This window comes from Ammospiza caudacuta, chromosome 5, assembly GCF_027887145.1.
Source record: "Ammospiza caudacuta isolate bAmmCau1 chromosome 5, bAmmCau1.pri, whole genome shotgun sequence".
In the NCBI taxonomy this organism is placed as follows: domain Eukaryota; kingdom Metazoa; phylum Chordata; class Aves; order Passeriformes; family Passerellidae; genus Ammospiza; species Ammospiza caudacuta.
Window position 1 is genome coordinate 17,238,765 of NC_080597.1, and position 15,891 is coordinate 17,254,655.

The window sequence follows — 15,891 nt, forward strand, 5'->3', positions numbered from 1 at the left end:
GGCAAGAATTTCTTGTGCATCTCCAGCCCAAGCCGGCCCGCTGTCAGAGGGAAGCCACTGGGCCTGGTGCTGTCCCTGCAGGCCCTTGTCCACTGCCGCTCTCAGGTCTCTGCTGGGCCTGGTGCAGAGAGTGAAAGGCCGCAAGAAGGTGCCCCCGGAGAAGGCCTTGGAGAACGCTGGGGCCAGGAGTGCCACCATGAGGACGGCAAGCAGGGCCTGGTGTGGCCGTCAGGGCGGGAGGGCACAGGGCAGGCGCTGAGGCCCTGCCAGCTGGAGCTGGGAGCTCTGGAGTGCTGCTGGCAGAGAGCCGTGGGAGATCCGTGCAGCAGCAAGGACACGGGCTTCTAGATGTGTTAGAAAGCAGAGAAGAGCTGGAGAATGGGCACTGAAAGAGTAGGGTGTGTCCCTGTGGGGAACAAACTTCACAACGCCAGAGGTTATCTCCAGGGAGGACACAGAGGAGTCCTGTAATAGTATTGGAATAAAGGGAGAGGCCAAGGGACATTTCCCCTTGGGGTGTCTCGATTTCTTGAGACCCAGGACAAGGCCGCAGCCTCCTTTTTTATCCTAATTCCCAGGTGCATCACCCTCTTCCTTCCCCCACTGCCTGAGGTACTCGGAAGGAACAAGACTTCTCCAGTTTCCTACTGTATGGAACCCCTCTGCCACTTTGATTGTGGAGGCAGGAATGGCACCATACACACGCACCAAGCTTCATGCACAGCAAGCAACTTTTATTGAGTGCTCTCTTCCTTTGCAGATCTGAATGTCTGCCTGGTCAGTCCACATTGGTTGAAGCAGTTGCCACCCGGTCAAACAGCCAATAGCTGCTGGTGTCCCCCACGGTCCGGGCCTGCTCCCTAACGGTCCACACTGGTTAAGTTTCATCATTAAAGTACTTATAGAATTACTTCTGCTTCAGTTCTAAAATTAGGATGAAATGAAAGCGTGAGGCCTTCAGGCAAGCTGCTGACCACCACAATAGCCCTCTGGTTTATATCTTTGTAACCCTGCAGAAGACACAGGCAGGGAAGGGGGGGGCGCTGGGGTCACCCTTTATGTAAGGCGGGGTTCCACCTGTCTAGAGCTTAATGATGGTGCTGATGGGGTTGAGCATTTTTGGGTAGGAATCAGGGGGAAGAGCTACAATAGCAGCCTGCGACTCTTAGATGGCGGTTCATCCCTGCAGTCTGTGTAGCTGTGCCTGTTTATGCACAGAAAGACAGACCAATCTATCTGGAACTGGTCACCTAAAAGACATCTTTCTAATGCAGAACAATTGTGCTGGGAAACTCTTTCTGGAGTAGAAAAAAGGAGTGCTCTCCAGAGGCCTGGTCCACAAGTGGTGTGGGGAAGCCAGGAGGATGCTGTCATGCTCATTCTTCAGAAAAGCAGCAGGGCTGAAACCAAAGTGCAGCTTTTATAGACTCAGAGATTTAACTGAAGCTCAGCATGGAGTCAAGGCTTTGACTCCGTGATCCTCAAGAGTGCCTTCCAACATGGATATCTATGAGATTGCCAGTGGAGGGCAGCTGAGAAAAAAGACAAGAGAAGGGCCAAGAGAGGTTCTTTGAAGAAGATTCACTCAAAGGCTGCCTTAACCGGTACCCCAGGGCCCCTGCGACAGTCTGAGCTGGGGTGGGGACAAAGGGTGGGGCTGGGCTGGCTGTGGTGTACTGTGACGTCCATGACATCACGGGGCCATGTCACAAATGGGGGCAGCTATACAAGGCCCCAGCAGGTAACGCTGGCCCTGTATTGCTTGGGCAAGCGGTGAGTGCACACATGGTGGGGAGGCTGGGCTGGGGATAAGGGCCGGGGCAGAAACGCAGTACCCGGGGCTGGCTTTTCCCCCTGCATCCAGGAACAGCCCCTCATGGCCCAGCCTTGGGCAGGACACCGTGCTGCTGCTGCTGCTGCTGCTGCTGCTGCTGCTGCTGCTGCTTGGGCAGCGGAACGGGCCTGGCTGCTTGCCAGCTCTCTGGGGTCCTGTGCTTCCTGCTCCCAGATCCCTGGAATTCCTGTCCCTGCTGCCCCCCACAATCCCTGCTGCCAGCTGCCTCCCTCTCAGCCCCTCCCTCTCAAGGCCTTCTCTCCATCCTCCTGCAGACCATGGATACCTGGGTATTGTGGCTCTTGCTCTTGCCAAGTTTAGTCCAGTACCCACAGCCCGTGGGTAATGGCTTGGACGAGGTGACACGTCTGCGAATGGAGGTGCGTGCCAAGCTCCAGGAAGAGGAGAAGATTCATCTGCAGCGGGAGGTGGAGCAGCTGGTCCTGCTGAAGCAGGGTGTCTTGGCCTGGGGAGACCTGCTCTCCTCTGCCCGGCAGCACTGGCAGCTCTGGGCTCTTGCTGGGCTCCTGCTCCTTCTCTTGGCACTGTGGTATATGTGGAGGAAAGGGAGCCTGAGGACAGAGGAGCAAGGAGAAGCACATGATGGTGTAAATGAAGAGGAGGTTGAAAATGTGCATGCACATGAAGAAGACTTTGGAAATGAAGACGAAGGAGACAATGAAATGGAGGTGGAGGAAGACGACAGTGATGATGGCCGTGCAGAGGATGTCGACAATGCTGCTGCCAATGAAGCTGGCAATGAAGCTGCCAATGCAGCAAACGTCAATGACGTTGGAAATCAAGTGCAAGAATTCCGTGATCGTGCCGACAACTTTGGAAGAATCATAATGGAGCGCGTACAGTGGCCTGTGCAGGACCTGCAGGGTGGATGCATGTGGACAAGAACCCTGATGGAGCATTTTGCAATTTATTTTCGACGGGTCTTGTCCAACAGTTTCTATCCGGTGCTGCAAGGAGCCATTGGGGTGGGCAGTGCCTTCGAAGGTTGGAGTCCCCGTGAGCAGGATGTTGTGTACCAGGTGCTCATACCCATGACACCTCCCCGAGGGCACAGCTTCCACCTAGAGCTGGGCACTGCATGGCAGAGGCCCTTGAGGAACTTCCACATCCGCGTGCAGCAGGAGTGCACCTGCACGAGTGAGCAGCAGGGTGAGCACATGCTGTGCTTCCTGCACCACCCTGAGGAGGAGCTGAGGAGGCATCAGGATCCCAGCCTCCTTCATACCCTGTGCACGGGCTCCTACCTGGACGTGGAGAAAACTGCCCGCTGGTTCTACCAGCTGGTGAGAGCAATCTGGCCGGCTTTGCTTGAGTCACACAGTTGGCATTTAGTGCTGCTGCCCCCCAGACGCTCCTGCCAGTTCAAGGTGACCAACGGCAGAGAAAGCTACCGGATCGAGATCCTCTTTGGGCTGCGGCAAGGCAACTCAGACGTCTTTGTGAGCAGCCAGCCTAGGCAAGCCCACACCTCCAGCACAATCTGGCCAGAGAGCTACGCTGTGGCTGAGATGAAGTTCTTCAGGTACATCGCCAGGCAGGCTCCCCCTGACAGCTTGCACCTGAAATGCCTGCAGTTCTTCACTCGTCTTCAGCTGGGCTTAGGCTTTTCCACCTATACCATCAAGACCATTGTCATGCACCTCCTGAGCATCTTGCCCGCGTCACAGTGGCGCAGGAGACATTTTGTGAGCCGGCTGATGGATATCAGCGAGAGCCTGCGCACGTGTGTGGAAAGGAGACGCCTCAATCACTTCATTGTGGGCAACCAGAGGCTTCCTGAGGGCATCCGCTTGCCCCCAGAGGTCCTAATGGCCAGGTCACGCAATCTCTTCCATGACCTGGTGATGGATCCCGTTGCCCACTCTCAGGCAATGAACCAGTACATGGATCTGCAGCATTGGTTCAAACGGATCCTTAGAAATGAACAGTGAAAGAGGTTCTCCTGCACAGAGCTGTGCTTGTGAGGCTCACACCGGGTGGCAGAGAACCAGTTCTCAGGAGAGATGGGAAAAGAAGGGAGAAGGTAGGTTTCGGAGAGGGAAGGGAAAACGCTGCGTAGCAGCACTATGCCATCAGCAGCAGCAGCAGCAGCAGCAGCAGTGTGGTCTCAAGAGCCTCCCCAGCACTGCATCCAGTGATGACCAGGTTGGCTCCAAAGATCAAGGAACATGCACAAGGAAATGCTATTATTCCCCCACCTCTTTCTTTGAGTCCATTTTCCCTCTGAGGGCTTCATCTTGTGCCGAGACACGAATCTCAGAATCTCAGATGAGGGAATGTTTGAAAGGACCACTGGTGGCATCATTTGCTTCAGGGGTGCTCCCGGCAGGTCTTCCCGCTCTACACTACAAAGGATTGCGTTCGGATCAAGGTTGTTGACTCTCTCTCTCTGGGGAGGGAGACTCCACAATCCCTGGGCAATGTTTGGGATTGCTGAATGGAGGTTGTTTCTCCTTCTTCCCTCATGGGAATCCTTCAGGTCAGCATTGTACCAACTGTGTTGGAGCTGACCTGATACTTTGTATATGTAAAGATCTAGGTTGTTAATTTGTGTATATATATCCCCTGTGTACATATTATATGCTAGAAAGCTTATCAATTATCATATATAATAGTAAAATATCATAAAAGCCAATGGAATAATATAAATATTGTCAACTACATGAATTATGTAACTATTATATCATGAGAAGAAATTATTCTAAAGGGTCAAATATGTAATTTTGTTTAAAGAATGCAATATAGCCAATATTTAGCGTCACTCTAAGTTGTGATACGTATTAATGCTCATAGGGCACTTATATCTTATATGGATGAAAACATGTTATTTTAAAATTTCCAAAAAATTGATACATTTATATCATACGTAGCAATTATAAATGTTATATTGTATATATAAGGAGTTTAATATATAAGAGTTTTTTTTAATGTAGTAGTAAAGACATATATCGTGTCTCTGTCTGCTGGGGACACACAACTATGTTCTATAGTTAGTGCTTTTATGAGTAGCAACCTGGAAATTTCGTTGCTCTTGATTCAATAAAGGACAAGATTCCAGAACCTGGATCATGCAAGACTTTATTGACCTCAACCAGACCTGTAGTGTAGGTAAAAGCGACAAGTTGTGAATCTGAGCTTGTGAAGAGTCTCCTTGAAATTGGCCATACTTGCAGTGGTGAATTGGTTCTAATCAGAAATTAAGTCCAGTTGACCGCGGCCCCTGCGACCACAGAAGGCCAGAAGTGCCTCCCTTGGAAGGATGCTTAAAAATGGTCTTGTTGCAACCCTGCTGCCAAGGGCAGGGACACCTTCTCCTGGGCCCGCTTGTTTCAGACCCCGTCCAGCCTGGCTTGGAACGCTGCCAGGGATGGGGCAGCCACAGCTGCTGTGGGCAGTGTGTGTAGGCAAGGGCCTGAGCAGCCTGAGAGGCAAGAATTTCTTGTGCATCTCCAGCCCAAGCCGGCCCGCTGTCAGAGGGAAGCCACTGGGCCTGGTGCTGTCCCTGCAGGCCCTTGTCCACTGCCGCTCTCAGGTCTCTGCTGGGCCTGGTGCAGAGAGTGAAAGGCCGCAAGAAGGTGCCCCCGGAGAAGGCCTTGGAGAACGCTGGGGCCAGGAGTGCCACCATGAGGACGGCAAGCAGGGCCTGGTGTGGCCGTCAGGGCGGGAGGGCACAGGGCAGGCGCTGAGGCCCTGCCAGCTGGAGCTGGGAGCTCTGGAGTGCTGCTGGCAGAGAGCCGTGGGAGATCCGTGCAGCAGCAAGGACACGGGCTTCTAGATGTGTTAGAAAGCAGAGAAGAGCAGGAGAATGAGCACTGAAAGAGTAGGGTGTGTCCCTGTGGGGAACAAACTTCACAACGCCAGAGGTTATCTCCAGGGAGGACACAGAGGAGTCCTGTAATAGTATTGGAATAAAGGGAGAGGCCAAGGGACATTTCCCCTTGGGGTGTCTCGATTTCTTGAGACCCAGGACAAGGCAGCAGCCTCCTTTTTTATCCTAATTCCCAGGTGCATCACCCTCTTCCTTCCCCCACTGCCTGAGGTACTCGGAAGGAACAAGACTTTTCCAGTTTCCTACTGTATGGAACCCCTCTGCCACTTTGATTGTGGAGGCAGGAATGGCACCATACACACGCACCAAGCTTCATGCACAGCAAGCAACTTTTATTGAGTGCTCTCTTCCTTTGCAGATCTGAATGTCTGCCTGGTCAGTCCACATTGGTTGAAGCAGTTGCCACCCGGTCAAACAGCCAATAGCTGCTGGTGTCCCCAACGGTCCGGGCCTGCTCCCTAACGGTCCACACTGGTTAAGTTTCATCATTAAAGTACTTATAGAATTACTTCTGCTTCAGTTCTAAAATTAGGATGAAATGAAAGCGTGAGGCCTTCAGGCAAGCTGCTGACCACCACAATAGCCCTCTGGTTTATATCTTTGTAACCCTGCAGAAGACACAGGCAGGGAAGGGGGGGGCGCTGGGGTCACCCTTTATGTAAGGCGGGGTTCCACCTGTCTAGAGCTTAATGATGGTGCTGATGGGGTTGAGCATTTTTGGGTAGGAATCAGGGGGAAGAGCTACAATAGCAGCCTGCGACTCTTAGATGGCAGTTCATCACTGCAGTCTGTGTAGCTGTGCCTGTTTATGCACAGAAAGACAGACCAATCTATCTGGAACTGGTCACCTAAAAGACATCTTTCTAATGCAGAACAATTGTGCTGGGAAACTCTTTCTGGAGTAGAAAAAAGGAGTGCTCTCCAGAGGCCTGGTCCACAAGTGGTGTGGGGAAGCCAGGAGGATGCTGTCATGCTCATTCTTCAGAAAAGCAGCAGGGCTGAAACCAAAGTGCAGCTTTTATAGACTCAGAGATTTAACTGAAGCTCAGCATGGAGTCAAGGCTTTGACTCCGTGATCCTCAAGAGTGCCTTCCAACATGGATATCTATGAGATTGCCAGTGGAGGGCAGCTGAGAAAAAAGACAAGAGAAGGGCCAAGAGAGGTTCTTTGAAGAAGATTCACTCAAAGGCTGCCTTAACCGGTACCCCAGGGCCCCTGCGACAGTCTGAGCTGGGGTGGGGACAAAGGGTGGGGCTGGGCTGGCTGTGGTGTACTGTGACGTCCATGACATCACGGGGCCATGTCACAAATGGGGGCAGCTATACAAGGCCCCAGCAGGTAACGCTGGCCCTGTATTGCTTGGGCAAGCGGTGAGTGCACACATGGTGGGGAGGCTGGGCTGGGGATAAGGGCCGGGGCAGAAACGCAGTACCCGGGGCTGGCTTTTCCCCCTGCATCCAGGAACAGCCCCTCATGGCCCAGCCTTGGGCAGGACACCGTGCTGCTGCTGCTGCTGCTGCTGCTGCTGCTGCTGCTGCTGCTTGGGCAGCGGAACGGGCCTGGCTGCTTGCCAGCTCTCTGGGGTCCTGTGCTTCCTGCTCCCAGATCCCTGGAATTCCTGTCCCTGCTGCCCCCCACAATCCCTGCTGCCAGCTGCCTCCCTCTCAGCCCCTCCCTCTCAAGGCCTTCTCTCCATCCTCCTGCAGACCATGGATACCTGGGTATTGTGGCTCTTGCTCTTGCCAAGTTTAGTCCAGTACCCACAGCCCGTGGGTAATGGCTTGGACGAGGTGACACGTCTGCGAATGGAGGTGCGTGCCAAGCTCCAGGAAGAGGAGAAGATTCATCTGCAGCGGGAGGTGGAGCAGCTGGTCCTGCTGAAGCAGGGTGTCTTGGCCTGGGGAGACCTGCTCTCCTCTGCCCGGCAGCACTGGCAGCTCTGGGCTCTTGCTGGGCTCCTGCTCCTTCTCTTGGCACTGTGGTATATGTGGAGGAAAGGGAGCCTGAGGACAGAGGAGCAAGGAGAAGCACATGATGGTGTAAATGAAGAGGAGGTTGAAAATGTGCATGCACATGAAGAAGACTTTGGAAATGAAGACGAAGGAGACAATGAAATGGAGGTGGAGGAAGACGACAGTGATGATGGCCGTGCAGAGGATGTCGACAATGCTGCTGCCAATGAAGCTGGCAATGAAGCTGCCAATGCAGCAAACGTCAATGACGTTGGAAATCAAGTGCAAGAATTCCGTGATCGTGCCGACAACTTTGGAAGAATCATAATGGAGCGCGTACAGTGGCCTGTGCAGGACCTGCAGGGTGGATGCATGTGGACAAGAACCCTGATGGAGCATTTTGCAATTTATTTTCGACGGGTCTTGTCCAACAGTTTCTATCCGGTGCTGCAAGGAGCCATTGGGGTGGGTAGTGCCTTCGAAGGTTGGAGTCCCCGTGAGCAGGATGTTGTGTACCAGGTGCTCATACCCATGACACCTCCCCGAGGGCACAGCTTCCACCTAGAGCTGGGCACTGCATGGCAGAGGCGCTTGAGGAACTTCCACATCCGCGTGCAGCAGGAGTGCACCTGCACGAGTGAGCAGCAGGGTGAGCACATGCTGTGCTTCCTGCACCACCCTGAGGAGGAGCTGAGGAGGCATCAGGATCCCAGCCTCCTTCATACCCTGTGCACGGGCTCCTACCTGGACGTGGAGAAAACTGCCCGCTGGTTCTACCAGCTGGTGAGAGCAATCTGGCCGGCTTTGCTTGAGTCACACAGTTGGCATTTAGTGCTGCTGCCCCCCAGACGCTCCTGCCAGTTCAAGGTGACCAACGGCAGAGAAAGCTACCGGATCGAGATCCTCTTTGGGCTGCGGCAAGGCAACTCAGACGTCTTTGTGAGCAGCCAGCCTAGGCAAGCCCACACCTCCAGCACAATCTGGCCAGAGAGCTACGCTGTGGCTGAGATGAAGTTCTTCAGGTACATCGCCAGGCAGGCTCCCCCTGACAGCTTGCACCTGAAATGCCTGCAGTTCTTCACTCGTCTTCAGCTGGGCTTAGGCTTTTCCACCTATACCATCAAGACCATTGTCATGCACCTCCTGAGCATCTTGCCCGCGTCACAGTGGCGCAGGAGACATTTTGTGAGCCGGCTGATGGATATCAGCGAGAGCCTGCGCACGTGTGTGGAAAGGAGACGCCTCAATCACTTCATTGTGGGCAACCAGAGGCTTCCTGAGGGCATCCGCTTGCCCCCAGAGGTCCTAATGGCCAGGTCACGCAATCTCTTCCATGACCTGGTGATGGATCCCGTTGCCCACTCTCAGGCAATGAACCAGTACATGGATCTGCAGCATTGGTTCAAACGGATCCTTAGAAATGAACAGTGAAAGAGGTTCTCCTGCACAGAGCTGTGCTTGTGAGGCTCACACCGGGTGGCAGAGAACCAGTTCTCAGGAGAGATGGGAAAAGAAGGGAGAAGGTAGGTTTCGGAGAGGGAAGGGAAAACGCTGCGTAGCAGCACTATGCCATCAGCAGCAGCAGCAGCAGCAGCAGCAGTGTGGTCTCAAGAGCCTCCCCAGCACTGCATCCAGTGATGACCAGGTTGGCTCCAAAGATCAAGGAACATGCACAAGGAAATGCTATTATTCCCCCACCTCTTTCTTTGAGTCCATTTTCCCTCTGAGGGCTTCATCTTGTGCCGAGACACGAATCTCAGAATCTCAGATGAGGGAATGTTTGAAAGGACCACTGGTGGCATCATTTGCTTCAGGGGTGCTCCCGGCAGGTCTTCCCGCTCTACACTACAAAGGATTGCGTTCGGATCAAGGTTGTTGACTCTCTCTCTCTGGGGAGGGAGACTCCACAATCCCTGGGCAATGTTTGGGATTGCTGAATGGAGGTTGTTTCTCCTTCTTCCCTCATGGGAATCCTTCAGGTCAGCATTGTACCAACTGTGTTGGAGCTGACCTGATACTTTGTATATGTAAAGATCTAGGTTGTTAATTTGTGTATATATATCCCCTGTGTACATATTATATGCTAGAAAGCTTATCAATTATCATGTATAATAGTAAAATATCATAAAAGCCAATGGAATAATATAAATATTGTCAACTACATGAATTATGTAACTATTATATCATGAGAAGAAATTATTCTAAAGGGTCAAATATGTAATTTTGTTTAAAGAATGCAATATAGCCAATATTTAGCGTCACTCTAAGTTGTGATACGTATTAATGCTCATAGGGCACTTATATCTTATATGGATGAAAACATGTTATTTTAAAATTTCCAAAAAATTGATACATTTATATCATACGTAGCAATTATAAATGTTATATTGTATATATAAGGAGTTTAATATATAAGAGTTTTTTTTAATGTAGTAGTAAAGACATATATCGTGTCTCTGTCTGCTGGGGACACACAACTATGTTCTATAGTTAGTGCTTTTATGAGTAGCAACCTGGAAATTTCGTTGCTCTTGATTCAATAAAGGACAAGATTCCAGAACCTGGATCATGCAAGACTTTATTGACCTCAACCAGACCTGTAGTGTAGGTAAAAGCGACAAGTTGTGAATCTGAGCTTGTGAAGAGTCTCCTTGAAATTGGCCATACTTGCAGTGGTGAATTGGTTCTAATCAGAAATTAAGTCCAGTTGACCGCGGCCCCTGCAACCACAGAAGGCCAGAAGGGCCTCCCTTGGAAGGATGCTTAAAAATGGTCTTGTTGCAACCCTGCTGCCAAGGGCAGGGACACCTTCTCCTGGGCCCGCTTGTTTCAGACCCCGTCCAGCCTGGCTTGGAACGCTGCCAGGGATGGGGCAGCCACAGCTGCTGTGGGCAGTGTGTGTAGGCAAGGGCCTGAGCAGCCTGAGAGGCAAGAATTTCTTGTGCATCTCCAGCCCAAGCCGGCCCGCTGTCAGAGGGAAGCCACTGGGCCTGGTGCTGTCCCTGCAGGCCCTTGTCCACTGCCGCTCTCAGGTCTCTGCTGGGCCTGGTGCAGAGAGTGAAAGGCCGCAAGAAGGTGCCCCCGGAGAAGGCCTTGGAGAACGCTGGGGCCAGGAGTGCCACCATGAGGACGGCAAGCAGGGCCTGGTGTGGCCGTCAGGGCGGGAGGGCACAGGGCAGGCGCTGAGGCCCTGCCAGCTGGAGCTGGGAGCTCTGGAGTGCTGCTGGCAGAGAGCCGTGGGAGATCCGTGCAGCAGCAAGGACACGGGCTTCTAGATGTGTTAGAAAGCAGAGAAGAGCAGGAGAATGAGCACTGAAAGAGTAGGGTGTGTCCCTGTGGGGAACAAACTTCACAACGCCAGAGGTTATCTCCAGGGAGGACACAGAGGAGTCCTGTAATAGTATTGGAATAAAGGGAGAGGCCAAGGGACATTTCCCCTTGGGGTGTCTCGATTTCTTGAGACCCAGGACAAGGCAGCAGCCTCCTTTTTTATCCTAATTCCCAGGTGCATCACCCTCTTCCTTCCCCCACTGCCTGAGGTACTCGGAAGGAACAAGACTTTTCCAGTTTCCTACTGTATGGAACCCCTCTGCCACTTTGATTGTGGAGGCAGGAATGGCACCATACACACGCACCAAGCTTCATGCACAGCAAGCAACTTTTATTGAGTGCTCTCTTCCTTTGCAGATCTGAATGTCTGCCTGGTCAGTCCACATTGGTTGAAGCAGTTGCCACCCGGTCAAACAGCCAATAGCTGCTGGTGTCCCCAACGGTCCGGGCCTGCTCCCTAACGGTCCACACTGGTTAAGTTTCATCATTAAAGTACTTATAGAATTACTTCTGCTTCAGTTCTAAAATTAGGATGAAATGAAAGCGTGAGGCCTTCAGGCAAGCTGCTGACCACCACAATAGCCCTCTGGTTTATATCTTTGTAACCCTGCAGAAGACACAGGCAGGGAAGGGGGGGGCGCTGGGGTCACCCTTTATGTAAGGCGGGGTTCCACCTGTCTAGAGCTTAATGATGGTGCTGATGGGGTTGAGCATTTTTGGGTAGGAATCAGGGGGAAGAGCTACAATAGCAGCCTGCGACTCTTAGATGGCAGTTCATCACTGCAGTCTGTGTAGCTGTGCCTGTTTATGCACAGAAAGACAGACCAATCTATCTGGAACTGGTCACCTAAAAGACATCTTTCTAATGCAGAACAATTGTGCTGGGAAACTCTTTCTGGAGTAGAAAAAAGGAGTGCTCTCCAGAGGCCTGGTCCACAAGTGGTGTGGGGAAGCCAGGAGGATGCTGTCATGCTCATTCTTCAGAAAAGCAGCAGGGCTGAAACCAAAGTGCAGCTTTTATAGACTCAGAGATTTAACTGAAGCTCAGCATGGAGTCAAGGCTTTGACTCCGTGATCCTCAAGAGTGCCTTCCAACATGGATATCTATGAGATTGCCAGTGGAGGGCAGCTGAGAAAAAAGACAAGAGAAGGGCCAAGAGAGGTTCTTTGAAGAAGATTCACTCAAAGGCTGCCTTAACCGGTACCCCAGGGCCCCTGCGACAGTCTGAGCTGGGGTGGGGACAAAGGGTGGGGCTGGGCTGGCTGTGGTGTACTGTGACGTCCATGACATCACGGGGCCATGTCACAAATGGGGGCAGCTATACAAGGCCCCAGCAGGTAACGCTGGCCCTGTATTGCTTGGGCAAGCGGTGAGTGCACACATGGTGGGGAGGCTGGGCTGGGGATAAGGGCCGGGGCAGAAACGCAGTACCCGGGGCTGGCTTTTCCCCCTGCATCCAGGAACAGCCCCTCATGGCCCAGCCTTGGGCAGGACACCGTGCTGCTGCTGCTGCTGCTGCTGCTGCTGCTGCTGCTGCTGCTTGGGCAGCGGAACGGGCCTGGCTGCTTGCCAGCTCTCTGGGGTCCTGTGCTTCCTGCTCCCAGATCCCTGGAATTCCTGTCCCTGCTGCCCCCCACAATCCCTGCTGCCAGCTGCCTCCCTCTCAGCCCCTCCCTCTCAAGGCCTTCTCTCCATCCTCCTGCAGACCATGGATACCTGGGTATTGTGGCTCTTGCTCTTGCCAAGTTTAGTCCAGTACCCACAGCCCGTGGGTAATGGCTTGGACGAGGTGACACGTCTGCGAATGGAGGTGCGTGCCAAGCTCCAGGAAGAGGAGAAGATTCATCTGCAGCGGGAGGTGGAGCAGCTGGTCCTGCTGAAGCAGGGTGTCTTGGCCTGGGGAGACCTGCTCTCCTCTGCCCGGCAGCACTGGCAGCTCTGGGCTCTTGCTGGGCTCCTGCTCCTTCTCTTGGCACTGTGGTATATGTGGAGGAAAGGGAGCCTGAGGACAGAGGAGCAAGGAGAAGCACATGATGGTGTAAATGAAGAGGAGGTTGAAAATGTGCATGCACATGAAGAAGACTTTGGAAATGAAGACGAAGGAGACAATGAAATGGAGGTGGAGGAAGACGACAGTGATGATGGCCGTGCAGAGGATGTCGACAATGCTGCTGCCAATGAAGCTGGCAATGAAGCTGCCAATGCAGCAAACGTCAATGACGTTGGAAATCAAGTGCAAGAATTCCGTGATCATGCCGACAACTTTGGAAGAATCATAATGGAGCGCGTACAGTGGCCTGTGCAGGACCTGCAGGGTGGATGCATGTGGACAAGAACCCTGATGGAGCATTTTGCAATTTATTTTCGACGGGTCTTGTCCAACAGTTTCTATCCGGTGCTGCAAGGAGCCATTGGGGTGGGTAGTGCCTTCGAAGGTTGGAGTCCCCGTGAGCAGGATGTTGTGTACCAGGTGCTCATACCCATGACACCTCCCCGAGGGCACAGCTTCCACCTAGAGCTGGGCACTGCATGGCAGAGGCGCTTGAGGAACTTCCACATCCGCGTGCAGCAGGAGTGCACCTGCACGAGTGAGCAGCAGGGTGAGCACATGCTGTGCTTCCTGCACCACCCTGAGGAGGAGCTGAGGAGGCATCAGGATCCCAGCCTCCTTCATACCCTGTGCACGGGCTCCTACCTGGACGTGGAGAAAACTGCCCGCTGGTTCTACCAGCTGGTGAGAGCAATCTGGCCGGCTTTGCTTGAGTCACACAGTTGGCATTTAGTGCTGCTGCCCCCCAGACGCTCCTGCCAGTTCAAGGTGACCAACGGCAGAGAAAGCTACCGGATCGAGATCCTCTTTGGGCTGCGGCAAGGCAACTCAGACGTCTTTGTGAGCAGCCAGCCTAGGCAAGCCCACACCTCCAGCACAATCTGGCCAGAGAGCTACGCTGTGGCTGAGATGAAGTTCTTCAGGTACATCGCCAGGCAGGCTCCCCCTGACAGCTTGCACCTGAAATGCCTGCAGTTCTTCACTCGTCTTCAGCTGGGCTTAGGCTTTTCCACCTATACCATCAAGACCATTGTCATGCACCTCCTGAGCATCTTGCCCGCGTCACAGTGGCGCAGGAGACATTTTGTGAGCCGGCTGATGGATATCAGCGAGAGCCTGCGCACATGTGTGGAAAGGAGACGCCTCAATCACTTCATTGTGGGCAACCAGAGGCTTCCTGAGGGCATCCGCTTGCCCCCAGAGGTCCTAATGGCCAGGTCACACAATCTCTTCCATGACCTGGTGATGGATCCCGTTGCCCACTCTCAGGCAATGAACCAGTACATGGATCTGCAGCATTGGTTCAAACGGATCCTTAGAAATGAACAGTGAAAGAGGTTCTCCTGCACAGAGCTGTGCTTGTGAGGCTCACACCGGGTGGCAGAGAACCAGTTCTCAGGAGAGATGGGAAAAGAAGGGAGAAGGTAGGTTTCGGAGAGGGAAGGGAAAACGCTGCGTAGCAGCACTATGCCATCAGCAGCAGCAGCAGCAGCAGCAGCAGTGTGGTCTCAAGAGCCTCCCCAGCACTGCATCCAGTGATGACCAGGTTGGCTCCAAAGATCAAGGAACATGCACAAGGAAATGCTATTATTCCCCCACCTCTTTCTTTGAGTCCATTTTCCCTCTGAGGGCTTCATCTTGTGCCGAGACACGAATCTCAGAATCTCAGATGAGGGAATGTTTGAAAGGACCACTGGTGGCATCATTTGCTTCAGGGGTGCTCCCGGCAGGTCTTCCCGCTCTACACTACAAAGGATTGCGTTCGGATCAAGGTTGTTGACTCTCTCTCTCTGGGGAGGGAGACTCCACAATCCCTGGGCAATGTTTGGGATTGCTGAATGGACGTTGTTTCTCCTTCTTCCCTCATGGGAATCCTTCAGGTCAGCATTGTACCAACTGTGTTGGAGCTGACCTGATACTTTGTATATGTAAAGATCTAGGTTGTTAATTTGTGTATATATATCCCCTGTGTACATATTATATGCTAGAAAGCTTATCAATTATCATATATAATAGTAAAATATCATAAAAGCCAATGGAATAATATAAATATTGTCAACTACATGAATTATGTAACTATTATATCATGAGAAGAAATTATTCTAAAGGGTCAAATATGTAATTTTGTTTAAAGAATGCAATATAGCCAATATTTAGCGTCACTCTAAGTTGTGATACGTATTAATGCTCATAGGGCACTTATATCTTATATGGATGAAAACATGTTATTTTAAAATTTCCAAAAAATTGATACATTTATATCATACGTAGCAATTATAAATGTTATATTGTATATATAAGGAGTTTAATATATAAGAGTTTTTTTTAATGTAGTAGTAAAGACATATATCGTGTCTCTGTCTGCTGGGGACACACAACTATGTTCTATAGTTAGTGCTTTTATGAGTAGCAACCTGGAAATTTCGTTGCTCTTGATTCAATAAAGGGCAAGATTCCAGAACCTGGATCATGCAAGACTTTATTGACCTCAACCAGACCTGTAGTGTAGGTAAAAGCGACAAGTTGTGAATCTGAGCTTGTGAAGAGTCTCCTTGAAATTGGCCATACTTGCAGTGGTGAATTGGTTCTAATCAGAAATTAAGTCCAGTTGACCGCGGCCCCTGCAACCACAGAAGGCCAGAAGGGCCTCCCTTGGAAGGATGCTTAAAAATGGTCTTGTTGCAACCCTGCTGCCAAGGGCAGGGACACCTTCTCCTGGGCCCGCTTGTTTCAGACCCCGTCCAGCCTGGCTTGGAACGCTGCCAGGGATGGGGCAGCCACAGCTGCTGTGGGCAGTGTGTGTAGGCAAGGGCCTGAGCAGCCTGAGAGGCAAGAATTTCTTGTGCATCTCCAGCCCAAGCCGGCCCGCTGTC

General features: G+C 52.1%; 3 protein-coding genes across 3 annotated transcripts; all 3 read left to right on the plus strand.

Annotated features, from left to right (window-relative positions):
* The first annotated feature begins 2,142 nt into the window (after positions 1-2,142).
* On the plus strand, positions 2,143-3,786 carry LOC131557845 (inositol 1,4,5-trisphosphate receptor-interacting protein-like 1). The gene has a single exon (XM_058805312.1). It carries the CDS (start codon positions 2,209-2,211, stop codon positions 3,784-3,786), a length of 1,578 nt encoding a protein of 525 aa, XP_058661295.1. The 5' UTR covers positions 2,143-2,208.
* Positions 3,787-7,424: 3,638 nt separating this feature from the next.
* LOC131557847 (inositol 1,4,5-trisphosphate receptor-interacting protein-like 1) lies at positions 7,425-9,068 on the plus strand. Its single transcript, XM_058805315.1, has one exon. It carries the CDS (start codon positions 7,491-7,493, stop codon positions 9,066-9,068), a length of 1,578 nt encoding a protein of 525 aa, XP_058661298.1. The 5' UTR covers positions 7,425-7,490.
* A 3,638-nt stretch (positions 9,069-12,706) lies between these two features.
* Positions 12,707-14,350, plus strand: LOC131557848 (inositol 1,4,5-trisphosphate receptor-interacting protein-like 1). Its single transcript, XM_058805316.1, has one exon. The coding sequence runs from the start codon at positions 12,773-12,775 to the stop codon at positions 14,348-14,350; it is 1,578 nt and encodes a 525-aa protein (XP_058661299.1). The 5' UTR covers positions 12,707-12,772.
* Positions 14,351-15,891: the final 1,541 nt, after the last annotated feature.

What these genes read in the sequence shown, in the direction of transcription:
- LOC131557848 (XM_058805316.1), top strand. Translation starts at nt 12,773, where the DNA reads ATGGAGGTGCGTGCCAAGCTCCAGGAAGAGGAGAAGATTCATCTGCAG.
- LOC131557845 (XM_058805312.1), top strand. Translation starts at nt 2,209, where the DNA reads ATGGAGGTGCGTGCCAAGCTCCAGGAAGAGGAGAAGATTCATCTGCAG.
- LOC131557847 (XM_058805315.1), top strand. Translation starts at nt 7,491, where the DNA reads ATGGAGGTGCGTGCCAAGCTCCAGGAAGAGGAGAAGATTCATCTGCAG.